We start from the raw sequence: 13,737 nt of genomic DNA, 5'->3' as shown, positions 1-13,737 counted from the left end.
TAAGTGAATGTAAATTAATCACACACCTTAAACACTAACACCACCACTCCTGATACCTTCTGGTAGCCAATGAGAAATCCAGTTAGTATAGTCCTATTCTGCCTGGACAAATCAGGCTTCTGCGGTTCAGTATCAAAGGGTCATTGTGAACTTGAGAAATGCTTATAAAGTGAAAAAATATTTAAGTTGAAACATTAAATATTCACATATGGCTATTTATGCTGTTTGTTTTGTATTATTTTTTTAACGCAAGGGCCTGAATTCCTTGCAGTCAGCTGTTTATAGTCAGTTTCACTTTCAGGTATATTCAAGTTCAATGGAATGTTTTGTGTAAACAATACAGACAAATGTTTGCTATAAAAACTTTCCAACAGAACAAACCCAAACATGCAATAGTGGGCCTGAACACTAAGAATTGCTGTTTAAAAATATAGTAAAAATGGCATTTGCTAGTTCTAATTTTAGTGAATGTAGATACGCAGAATAGCTTTTATTTCTAAAATAATTTTGGAGTTTCTTTATATATGCACATCATGTGACAAATATTTTTTTCTCTCTAAATATGAAAATTTCCTTCACATTACAGGTTAAAGGGGAGGAGCAATGCACCTTGCCCTCTCAACTACTTCATATAGTGTCAGAGCCCTTCCTATTCCAGCAAATCCTATATGTGAAATTTTTGTGTGGGCAAGGGCTCTGTAGCCATTCACTCTTAAAAAGATGCTACTTCTGTCTACAGCACTCAGTATATCATAGACCATGAATTTGGTCTGTTTCAGCTATTATAAGCCCTCTCTGTAAAAGACTATTAAGTTTGAAAATATTAATTGTAGGCACAAAGGCAAAATGTGTATGGCACATGGACTGGTTGTTCTAAAAGGTATTAGCCCCATTTTATGGATGAAGAAGATGAGGCTCAGGAATGCTGTTTACTGACTGCTTCCCCCTGAGTGTGCGACAGGGGAAGGACTAAAGTGCCGGTGACCTAGATCTGGCTATAGCCATTAGTTCTAGAAGCAGAGCTGGAACATGTGTATACCCCCTGCTACCGTCACCAATAGTACCCTAACTAAGGACAAGAGAGTGAGAGCAGGGCTAGAAGACCTGTTGGGACAAGAGGGCCCCATCACAGCTCTCAGCATGCTTGCCTAGTAGCTGCACTCGCTTTGCAGCTCTGGGTCATACTCTCAAGCTCTAGTTGAAGTACTGAATCTCCTTGGCCCTGCTCTTCTGAAGGAGGTGGGTGTGGAACCACCTGCTGCATGTGAACCGGGCCCTTAGGTGCTGGGAGCCCACCCAGTGCAGCAGAAGCCGGCTTATTCCTTGCTCTATAGCGCCCCCAGTGGAACGTCTCGGACGCAGCGGGAGGGGGGGAGACGGAGGAGGGAGTTGAGCGTTCGCTTCCCCCTCCGCTCAGAACGGCTCACGTGGTACGGCGGCGGCCAATGGCGAGGCGAACTGTGCCTGGCGGCCGCCATTGCTGTCAGAGTGGAGAGGCAGAGGCGAGTGTGTGAGGAGGAGCTGGCGAGCGGGGCCGCCGGGCGGGCAGGGCCAAGCCGAGGGCGGCGAGGACGGGCAGGGACAGCGCGCGCGCTCCGGTCCGCGGCTGCCGCCGGTCGCCCTCAGCACCGGGAGCCCCGCGCGGAGCGTAAACAAGGCGGTGGCGGCGGCAGCAGGAAAACACCATCCACCCACCGCCAGCGGCGGCAGCAGCGAGGGGAGGAGACACGGCCGCAGCCGAGACAGCGCCCCCCGTCAGCGGCCGCCGCCACTGCCTGGGGCCCGGACCAGGCCCCCCCGCTTGAGCGGTGTCCTGCAGGGGCCGCAGCTGGGCCAGGGGAGGAGACCCCCGCAGCGGGGGCCGGAGCGGCGCGCAGAGGAGCGGGGCCGACGGGACCGGGAACGCCGGAGGCGAGAGCGCCGGTCCGGAGCGCCTTGGCGGCGGGCCTCGGGCCGGGCCGGTCCGCTCGGCTCGGTGTGGATTATTTGGCAGGGGGCGGGTAGGCGGATCGAGGCCCCAGTCTGTGGAGCGCCCCCTGCCGGCCACTGCCCCTTCCGCGGGCGGGCGTTTGTGCCGGGGACCCAGCGAGGGGCAGGACTGCGGCGGCTGCCCCGGTGACAGGAGGAGCGGGCGGCCCCAGGGAGCCCCGGGCGCTTCTTCCTTCCTGCCGGGCCCGTCTCCTCAGACATGCCCCGCTCTGGTGGCCGGGCTCGCCGAGGATCATGACTGCAGCGGCGAACTGGGTGGCGAACGGGGCCAGCCTGGAGGACTGTCACTCCAACCTCTTCTCGCTGGTAAGTACCCGGAGGGGGGTGTGAGCGCGAAGGCCGCAGCCCAGCTAGTCGGGGCGCACCCGGGGACCTTGCTGCTCCTTCGAGCAGCGGCGCAGCAACTTTGGCGGTTCGGGGCGGCTGCCAGGGGCTTTATAGCCTGGGCCCGTGGGGCTGCTCCCTCCCGCTGGGCCCGTGGGGCTGCTCCCCCGCTAGCCCCTCCCCCCGGCTCAGCTCCGTGTTTATTTTGCTCTTTAACATCGTTTGTTGCCAGCGTGCGTTCCCCACACAGCTGCATTGATCTGAATACGAGATGTCAAGGCAACGGATTGGGTGTCCCCTGCCTGTGCTGCCTGCATGTGTGACCATCTCCTGTGGTAAACAGTCTGCTCTCCCCGCCCCTGCCTGCTTTGGCACTTCATGCCCTTGTGCTTTGTGCCTCTTCAGCTGCGTGTGGGTTTTTTCCCCCCTCATCTTTCGTAATGACAAACGCCATTTCAGCAGCAAACAGTTCATGCAATGTGATTATCGGTAGGACTTGCACTCCGGGCTCTTGTGTCTGAACGTCAGCTGTCTTTATGATTTTACAGCCGTGCCCCCGCTGCACCGATGGGGAGGGACGGGACTTTTTTTGGCCTTGCAAGAAAAGCATTAGCTGAAAATGCAACATGCTGGGTGGCTTGATAACATAGATGCTATCTTCTCATCTCACTGGTAGCTCACAACTTTCACTTTGTACTTAGATTGCATGGTTTAATCTTACAACAGTTATGGTATCAATTGTTCATATTGAGCAGTTGCAATTAACTATATAGTTTTTTTAATCTTAATTAAAATGAATAGAAAGAAATTATTTGCTGTTCGTATTAGTGACATTTTATTTGAAAATGCATTTTTGCTTTATTGTACACTACAGCTGCAGGGACATTAGTGGAGTGAAGGGGAGAACTCTTGGGTCCCCAATAGCTACCCCAGGGGGAGGAGGGGTAGAGCATAGGACTGTTTATTGGTGAAATGGTAACTCATAAAATTGAGGTGGGAAGCAACTGGGTATAGGCTGTATGTCAGGTGGTGTGGGAGAGGAAATAAAAAACAACCCCCCCCCCCAAAAAAAATAGAGTTCAGGTTTACTTTTCTCAAGGGGTGGGAAAAGAATGTGAATTGTTCAGTAGGAAATTTTAAAAAACACTGATTTTAAAATATGATTAACTCAGAATCTTCAAGTTATGCATATTGCTAGTCTCTGAAACCCTATGATATTCTTTCTTTAATTACTGTTAACCTCAGTCTTTCTCCCATGCACAACCCTCAATACCTTCCTTTGGATTGTTTATTCCTGACATGTTGTGCCTTGTCTTTAATGAGAATATAATTTTTTCGGGCAGAGGCTTTATTTTGCTATGTGTTTGTACAGTGGGATCCTGATCCTCCTGACGAGGCTTTTGGATGTCTGTTATAACAAATACCATCCTTTTTGGCTTTTTGACTTGTAACCACTTTCAAAGCTATGTAACATTATTTAAACTTGCACTTATGCTAATGTTTGCAATGCCTTTATACCCCTAGTATATGCTTGCAGATATAGTAATGGTAAAAAGTGGTTTGTGTACACAAGTCTTGCATACTAAGAAAAGCTAACCAGTAAATACAAGAGAATCAGCTTTATCAGGAAAGATTGTCACCAGTAAATTAAAGAACAGTTAATATTAGTTTAAAAAAAACAACCAAACACCCTTCCGCCCCCCCCCCCCAAACACACACAAAAACTACAACAACTTTGTTCACCTCTTTTGGTTAGGAAATTGGTTAATAAGTTTTGAGAGGTATACGTGGTATAGTTGTAGTCCCGTTGTCAGTCCATCACAGGTAAAATAATTCTTGGTATATGGTAATGTGAATTACAAAAGTTTGTATTTTCAGATTTTTTTTTTTCAGAGCTTATACTAAGAAACTTCTATAGAGCAGCCAGTTTTTTAATTGTATGCATAATGTCAGTGAAAGAAAAGTACAAACGATTATGGAATTTGCTTTTAAAAGTGCTCTTGGATTCAGACTGACATATAAAAGCCTCTGTAGAATCAGAATATGATAAGGTTATACCACTTCAAATTTGAGCTTTTAAAACCATCTTATCAGTTTCCCAAACATTTTTTGTATAATATCAAATAACATATAAACAGATGTTTGCAGCTATGTTTATTTAACACAAAATAGTTTGCAAGGCTTAACTTGGCTTAAAATTTGTAGGTGTGGGCAGTACCTAACTGGTTTTAAATGGATCATTTAACCAAGGTAGAGTCATTTTCATGCTTTAGACTTTAAACATGTTGTAACGGGATCAGAGGACAGCTGTGTTGTAATTGTTTTGTATTTTGCCTAGCACAATGGAGCCCCAACACAGTTTGCCTCTAGGCGTGTGTGTATCTCCTAACTTAGTGGTATTTTTTTTTTTTTGTAATATGCCTGATCCTGCAAACCCATACACATGTGAGTAATTATTGGGGATATTCACAAAGTAAGGTGTTGCAAGGTATAGTTCTTAAATAGTAACTTTATAAGTGACAGTAGCATTTTATAGAGCATAGCATGCAGTATAATCAGCAAACTCAAATATTAATGTGATGTTCCATTTTTTCAGTTGCATTACTAATTCTTATTAATAATAATAATAATAATTAATGGAGATATCCCATCTCCTAGAACTGGAAGGGACCTTGAAAGGTCATCGAGTTCAGCCACCTGCCTTCACTAGCAGGACAAAGTACTGATTTTGCCCCAGATCCCCAAGTGGCCCCCTCAAGGATTGAACTCACAACCCTGGGTTTAGCAGGCCAATGCTCAAACCACTAACTTTATTGATAAATATAGAATTAAAGTATTGACAAAGAAAATATTAAAAATGTGTGGACACAGGCACTGACGTTTTACCCTCAAACTGTTAAATTTGTCAAAATTTATGAAGTATTAAAACTATAGTAGACCAGATCATAAACAGGAGCTCTTGCTGATAGATTATCTTCTGAATGCAACAGAACAAAATATACAGAATTGTTGTGTATTGGTTTTGTTCTTGTGAAGCAGTGTAGTTCTCAAGAACAAGACTTGTGCAATATTGATTTAAGACAACCCAGTTATTAGAAAAAGTGTAATTTAGCTGTACCATGTTCATTTTTACCTCAGTCTTGCATTAATCTTTGGCTTAAACAGAACATGGAATTCTTGATGGAATAATTACAGTAGCGAAGTAGCTACAGACGCTTTACAATATTCAAAAAACCTTCAGCTTAAAAAAAAAAACAGCATTAGCATGTGACTAGTTAACTTAGTGTTTTTGTTATTTGATATAAAATTAGCTTTTTGAACTTCTGTTTATCACGTGTAGATTATTTTTAACAAGATTGGTAGGCATGATTTGCTTTGAATCTTTGTACTTGAAATCATTGTTTTTTAAATAGTGACTTTCTGATAGTTGGTGGTTTTGCATAATGAGCTCAAGGATGGAACATAGTGTTTTTCCTATGTGGTTATGCTGTAGAAATGACATTTCATTCGAGATCACTGAAATTAGGACATTGTAATATTTATCTTGAATTATATTTTTTCTTAATCTTGATGCAGAATGTTTATCCAGAGCTTGATGGTGATCACAAACATACTATAGTTTAATGTTGCATGAAACTTGTTGTCCATATTCGTGGTATGAAGGACTGTTATTTGTGTGTGTGTGTGTGTATTAATGTTATACATACATTATCATATCATTGCTGAACCGAAGCAGAAATTCACAGTGCCGTAATGTTAGCATTCGTATTGCCTATCAAGCGAAAAACAAAACAAAACACCCCACAAAGTCCACCATTTTTGTGTGTTTTTCCTGAGAACATAGTAGCTCTGCTCCCAATGTAGGCAGATTTTACATCTCCCAGTGTAGGCAGATATTACAATGCAAGTAACATTTTATACATTTGTCTTCAGAATGCTGATAAAATATGGATTATTTTAGTATTTACAGTGTAATCTGTTCTGTGTGAAAATAGTTTAGTTTACTAAAACATGTTTTTGTTTAGAATCCTCTTGTTTATAGCACATGGTGTTAGAGATTTTATTTACGTTATAATAACAGTGCCACACAATGACTGCAATATCTGACTCTTGCAAGGAAACATGTTTATGTATGTAATATTATATCTACGTGGAATAATGTATGAGTTTAGTATGTTATTGTTATAGCTGGCTAATACTTTTTGAAAGAGAAAATATTCTGAAATAGTATACAGTATACCAAAATGCTACAAATGTGGGCTCAATTCTGCAGCCCTTCCTCACATGAGTAATCCTTACTCATGCAAATAGTCTTTGAAGTTAATTGACTGTGAACATGACTAAGGATTACTTATGTGGCAGTAAGGGTTTTTAGGATCTAGTCTATATATGACTAAAATATAATAGTTATTCATGTTCTTTTAACATAAAATATCTTTTGTGCACAAACAAAAAACCCCCTAAGATATAGGTCTTGTTTACTAGTGAAATGAAGTAATAAGTTAGTTATTTTAGGTTTATAAAATTCACCTTTCTTAACTTCATGCCACATGTAGCAAAATAATCATTTGAAAACAAAAAATAACTTTATGCAACATTATGTGATTCAGAGATGAACAAAAAAAAAAGATTGTCCCCTACCCTGTTTCCCTTACACTTCTTTTTTTGTTTTTCTCTCCCTTTTCCTATGATTGTTTTATAAAGGGTGGGTCTTTTACTGAGCCCTGAAGTCTAGTAAGGTAAGGCTTTGTTGCTCTAGTATGAGAAGCAAGATTCAGAGTTTAGGAAACTCAGCAAGGAGTTTGCCTAAGTGCTTCTGCTATGGGCTATTGCCTCATAGGAGGAGAGACTAGAGCCATCCGTGGGAGGGGTGCTGTGAGCTGTGGGAGATGAGTGATTATTCACCAGTGGTACTGGATCTACTATATGAAAGATATGTCCAGAAAAGCAGTGGAAGAGGGGCAGTAGTATGTGTAGGACACTAGGCAACTGTGGAGCACGTGAAGAGGCAGACTGAATGAAGATCCAAAACAGTTTGATTATTCAAAAAGGATAAAACCGTATAGTTAAGAGAGGTAAAAATACTTCAGTGCTTTTACTTTTTTGTGTAAGCAGTTGTTGGAGCTGCTACAGGGATATTGTGAAATAATTAACAGACTCATGATAGGAAGTGGGAGGTAGTCCACCAGACTATTTCTCTATTGAAATATGGTCTGTGTTATGCAAATGTGGTTCACCTCTGCAATAATCCATTCTGGCTGTGACAAAGGCTGAGGTTATTATAGTGAAATCTGGGTTCATGAGTAAACATTGCAAACAGCTTATGGGATGCAGATTTAAAAAAAGGCACTCTTTCCTGAGATGATGCTTCTGGAAGACCAGATGGCAAAGAGCTGGCAGGAGAAAATCTAATTTGCCAACTTCTTGAGCAAAAAGTGGATAATCCCCTCTAAGCATTGATGACAGAGGCAAGACTCACACCTGCTATATTTTCAAGATCTTTCCCCAACGCACCAACATTCTCTGCTCCAAATGGAGTTTCAGCCAGTTTGTTCTCACCTAAGTTTCAGTTTTATTGGGAATCATGACTTAATAAAGGACCTGAGTGTTTTGTCCTGAGAAAGCATAGATGATAAACATAGGATTGCATCTGATGAAAACAAAACATAAAGCTGATTATGACCACTGTGCAAATCATGTTGCAGACCTTATGCACATTTAGGAGATCAGCTGGAACTTCATAGAACCTTGCAGGAAAGAGATTATATTGTTTTGGACATGAGTAGTTGCCCAAAAGGATTTTTTGAGATATTCTCTGCAGGAAAGAGCAGAATAGTTGGCGTGATATCACTCACTCCAGTCAGAGTTCACAAGCAAATCAGCAAACTCTCATGGTCATTGGTATCAAAGAATACTGATTGATTGAAAAATATCAACAGGGATCACCCTACCATTATCATCATTAGAAGGAGATCAGCCAATGTGGGCAATCTCAGTTAACATTCTGACACTAAAAACCAGACTTGTTAGGGATCAAGGAAATCTGAGAAGTCAAAATGGTGGCAGATTACTCAAAACGGGCTTCTCAGTAGTTTTCCCTCAAAAAGGGAAGATTAGAAATAAGGTGATAGCTGATGGAGATACTCAGGAAGTCATCTCTTGCCACTGACTAGAGGTCAAATGACCACTTACCAAAGGTCATTTGATGGCCTACCCACTCCAAAGGAGTTGCTAACAAGTTAACCAATACAAGACCCTACTTGTAGCTGTTTACCATAGATGCAGATTCAGATTCCATGTTGTTGGCCAGCCTAGTGCAGTTATCTCCACAACATTAGTGAGTAATATCTACCATTCAGTGATGGTGGACTTCATAGGTGTTACAATATGCTTTATTATTTGTCTAAAGTTCTGTCTAAATTTAGTCAAGATGATTTTTTGGAATGCATATATTATATCTAAAAAATCATCTAGTTTTCTATGCTAATTTAGGACATACAATATCAATATTAAGGTATAATGTGATAGAAATGGAAATAGTTTTATTAGTTACCTTGTTCATTCTCTGCCAGTGAAAGATTGTTTCCAGTTTTAAGTAAGCTGTTTCTTTGGTACTTTCAAGAATGTTTATTAGAATGATCTGAAGTTCTGTCATGTTGCACTGATGGACAAGTTCAATTCATTACATTGAGGAGATACTCAGTTTTTGCCAATATTAAACAAAATGAAAAATACAAAATAATTAATTTGCATCTATGAAATGTGCAATTTTGTAGGGTAGAATCTCACCAAGGGACCTCTACATTATTTTGTAGGAATCAGTTTCTTCACTTGCTGCACTTAAAATCCTGACTGGACTTGGAGTGATAATTTATTATGTGGGCTTTTTTCATTCAGTGAAGTAAGCTTAAAAAATCATAGAACATTGCTAAAATATATTTATTACCCAATGATAATTAAAGAAATGCCAGATATTCCAGGTTATATTCTGTGAATATACCAGTGAGATACTATGAATCTTTTCACTAAAAAATATGCTGTATAATACGCTGTGCTTCTGTGTCCTCCCTCTCACCAACTTGCATATGCTTCTTTTGGCATATCTTAATCTTTTGAATAGCCAAAAAGGCTATATACGATTGGAACAAACGTACTTTCCAATAAACACATAACTAAACACATGTTTTATATGAAAGTACATTCCTTTGTTTACTAGATTGCGTGAGGTTGTAACTCTTTTTACTGTAGTTATCAGACTGGTATTACAATCCTGCCAGTTCTGTGGTGCATCCTAGTTCCCCATAGCTTCACCTTCTGCAGTACCCCATCCCTAAAATACACATTCTCCTGTCATTTTCCCTCTGAAGTTACTAGGTACTGACAGGGAAAGGGGAAAACCATTTAAAAAAAAATGAGCTTCAGACAGGTGGAGACAAACTAATACAAGTATCCTGCTGTACTATAGCTGTTTCATTTACCACCTCACCAAAATGACATTGAAGCTTTGTGGTAGATTCCCTCTGCACACAGACAATCAGAAAGTAAGCACCAGAGGCCTGAAAGGCCTGTGATACTAACAATGACAGCTAGTATCATGTTTCTATTGTGACTTCAGTTACTAACATCATCTTACATTAGCATGAGTCCTATGCTGTGGGATGATATCTGAAAATAAGCTGTCTGACACCTTCTGGTAAGTTTGGTTTTTCAATGCAAGGATTTGAGTTAACCTTTTTATTTATTAAACCAGACATCATTTAAGTTTCACACAAATCTAAACGGTGTAGTCAAACTTTCCTTGGGATTGCCTCAGGATTTTTTATAATATTTAAGTTTGAATTGTTTTGGTATTACTGTATATTATTACAGTTTGAGGAAAATACCATGTTTTCAATCCAGAAATCTTCATTGTTATTTGTATGATCTTTTCATATAGCTGGAATCACATGAATGACTGGACTATTACTTTAAGTGGGTTCATTTAAAATTATCTGTGGGTCGTTCTTTTGAATGTGTGGCGGTGTGGCACTGATGTAACAATTATACTTCAGCTGACTAAGTATATGGTTATAAAAAATACTGTTTCAGCTGCTTGAATTAATTTTAGAAGATGCCCTTTAATGTTTATAATTAAACTAAAATGTTTTTAAATTTAATTTTTGATGTAGTGTTAGAATTGCATTTTTAAGAAGTCTTTGGCATAAATAGTATTGATTTAATAAAGAAAAGAAATACTATGACCTATGTGGCTTACAGTTTATTCTAGTATTGTTCTGGTTCATTCTCTAGCTCAGCCTCTCAGGCATTGTTGCTTCTCAAAATGAGCCATTGTACTGAGTAGAATTACAATAATGAACATGGAAATGTGACCACAACTTTATTTTATGGCATTCTCCTTGTTTATGTGGAAGAGGGGGTTTATGTACTACTATTCTGTGATTATTCCCAGATACCACGTTCAGGATACTGGGGTCCATTTTTGTTAGGTGCTGCACAAACGCATGCAAAGACATTGTTCCTATTCCAAAGAATGTTGTCTGTCTCTGTCTCTCTTTCAAAAAGTTCAATTGAGAGGTTGGTGGGAGAAGAGTAAATTCTCATTATTTAAATGCGTGCCTAAATTCTGTTTTGGTTTTTTAAAAGCAGTATATGTCTACTACGTCTGCTAAGACAGTTTCAGGGGCTGGTGCTTTCATGGCTGAGATCACCATTTTAGATTGCTACCTTATTTTTAGTCTAAGCCTTGGTCTGCACTACAGACTTATGTCAGTATAACTACATTGTTCAGGGATGTGGACACAGTTACACTGACCTAACTCCTGGTGTAGACAGCACTATGTTAATGGGAGGGCTTCTCCCATCAGCATAGCTGCTGTTTCTCAGGGACTTGGAGTACCTATGTAGATGGGAGAAGCTCTCCCATTGGTGTAGGTAGCAGCTTCACTGAAGTGCTACAGTGGTGCAGCTACAGTGCTGTAAGTGTAGACAAGCCCTAAGTTTAACTTTAGTTTTATCAAGCTTCTCCCTCCTCCTCAAATCAGTGCTGGTATCTCCACAGACTCTCCTATCAGGTTCTTACAAGGCTGAACATCTCAAACTCCTGCAATAAAGCCTACAGCACCATGTAGTTTGCACAGAGTTCTAAATAAGCTATATGAAAACCATTCCAGAATTATTTTGAACTGATCATTTAAATGTCCTTTTATGGAAGATCTTTTCTCTTCTAGCAGAGTAATTTAGCTTGTGGAATGAGTTCACTTTAGGTTTATTGGTCTTCAGTTGAAATAGGCATAGACCATCTTTTCTGGTAAAAGTTGATGAGTTGGGATCTTCCAAGATCCCTTCCGTGGGGGATTTTGGGTCTGTCATCATGCCATTTTCCTTTCCATATCCACGGGCCTAATCAGGTGGGGATTTATTTGCTTCTATCTGAAAAGAGTCTTGAGAAAATTTATATGTATCACACTAAGTAAGGCCCTTCGTCAGACCATCTAACTCTTCTTTGATGCCAGTGTTCTAGACAGTGTTGATGCTAAATGACTGTGCCTGTCTGACTGCATTTCTGTGCTGTTATGGTCTTGCTAGCCTGAAGTTAGGAGTCCATGTCAGGGCCCATTTGGTCTCAGGCAGCCAGTATTGTTTACCTCAACGTAGTTCAGTGATGGACACATGTATAGTGACTGATTACATGGGGTGCACTCTATTCCCCAAGTGCTTTGGCTTGGTATGTGTGGGAGTGTTCTTGCCTTGATTTCCTAGACACACAGTTCTGTGTCAAAGGAAGAGAAATTTAAACTTCCTCCTCCCTGCGGTTTTGTTTGTTTGGGATGTCCCATTTTTCTGTGGGCTAATGTTGGACCAATTTCTTTAGGAAGCGTCTGCTAGGCCATTGAGTGGCTACCCCTTATGTTCTGAGAGATTTCCTTCCTTAATTTAAAAAAAATCTTTTTCTGGTTAGGAATTTTCCCTCATTGTTATGGCTCTCATCTCAGTTGTTGACATTTTTCTGTTGGTATTGCTTTGAGCTACTTTCTCTGCATGAGCGGGTATTTTGCACAGATGATATCTTTGAAAAAAGGGTAATTATTTACTTGTATTCTACTTTTCTGAAGGTATCTTGCGGATTTTACTCACTCACCCTCCTATTTTCAGAGTTTGGAGGTTTTTTGAATAGCAGGTAATTTGTTCTTGGTTTTCCCTTAATGTGATTTGAGTATTCATTGTTCATTCATGGATACTCTCTTTATTATTCTGAGACCCTTGCAGCATCTGCAACTGAAGCACACTCAGTAAGGCAGTGGCCAAGACCTGGCTTATAGAAGGTCAAAAATCTAAAAGCTAAGCAGGTTTGCCACATGTCTTGCTCAGGAGCATGATACGCAAAACAGAGGATTCTGCAAGATGCTTTCATGAAAGTAACAATCCCTTACCTGAGGTCAAGGTTTGTAAAATATCACTGATACCTACTAGTCTGAGAGAAAAATAGCTGTATTACCATGCCCTGTATTTATTTACTTTTTTATTTTGGCAATTCTTCACTTCTCCCTCCCTCAGGTGAATCAGCTCTGTTCCCCTGCCAATTCTGTCCCAATTTTACTCAATCCCACTAAAAATGAGTCATCCTTCACATTTTTCTATGAATCCCACTTATGGTGCTTATGTGCCTCATGTCCCCAGGATTGGAATTTTTGACTAGCAGTGTTCACTGGGGCTATGCCTCCACCCTGAATGTCCTTGTTGTCTTTCCTTTTCACCTCCAACCAAGAGCGTGTATGTCATAGTGGCCCCAACTGCCTCTCAGTTCTCACTTGGTACCCAGAGCAGTGGAATATTGTGGTTTCTGCCTGCTACCCCTTATTGCCTTTTTTTGGGCATAGCCATGTAGTTAACTGTGTGTGTATATATGTATATATATCTGTGTATCTAAACCAGTTACTTTAGAATATTTCTCTGTCCTCTTTGCAGCCTAATTTTTGTGCAGTTTTACATGCGCCTTAAATTTCATACCTTGAGTACACTTGAGGGGAAAGCACTTTCTCATCCAATGGCTGAGCCTGAACCCTTTGGATTCAAGCCATACCTGTTATGTGGTGATCTTATCCATCTAACTGATGGACATAGTCTGTGTCCTCTCTTGGTGAGAGCCATGTCCTGGACTGATGTTTGTTATGTTGGTCCTCTTCCATCACGATTTGCTGATCCGGAGGTACCTGAATAAAGCTGTGCCTGCTGGACCAGTCCGTTAGGGGAGCCTCAGATTCAGGAAGCTGCTTATCTTACTCCAAAAAAGGAATTCTCTTCTCACAGATCCCACTTCTTTAGTGTCCCTGTAAGCAGAAAATCCACAAGAGCTCCTGATGCTGGTCCCAAGAAGGGACCTATAATTTCCTTAGCCATCCTCGGCCTTCAATCTGAGATTGATAC

The 13,737-nt window shown here is 40.9% G+C and overlaps 1 protein-coding gene across 2 annotated transcripts in view; it reads left to right on the top strand.

Moving 5' to 3' along the window:
- The first annotated feature begins 2,006 nt into the window (after window positions 1-2,006).
- The window catches only part of MED13L (mediator complex subunit 13L), a 396,084-nt gene continuing 384,353 nt past the window's right edge, over window positions 2,007-13,737 (top strand). Inside the window, exon 1 of one of the 2 annotated variants that reach the window (XM_005303233.5) lies at window positions 2,007-2,295. In XM_005303233.5, coding sequence (XP_005303290.2) covers window positions 2,224-2,295 — 72 coding nt within the window. In that variant the 5' untranslated portion in view covers window positions 2,007-2,223. The remainder of the gene's footprint in view (window positions 2,296-13,737) is intronic. The other variant, XM_005303234.5, reaches the window with a different exon arrangement.

This window comes from Chrysemys picta, chromosome 15 (assembly GCF_011386835.1).
Source record: "Chrysemys picta bellii isolate R12L10 chromosome 15, ASM1138683v2, whole genome shotgun sequence".
Lineage (NCBI taxonomy): Eukaryota > Metazoa > Chordata > Testudines > Emydidae > Chrysemys > Chrysemys picta.
This window is presented reverse-complemented; position numbering and strand designations above follow the sequence as displayed.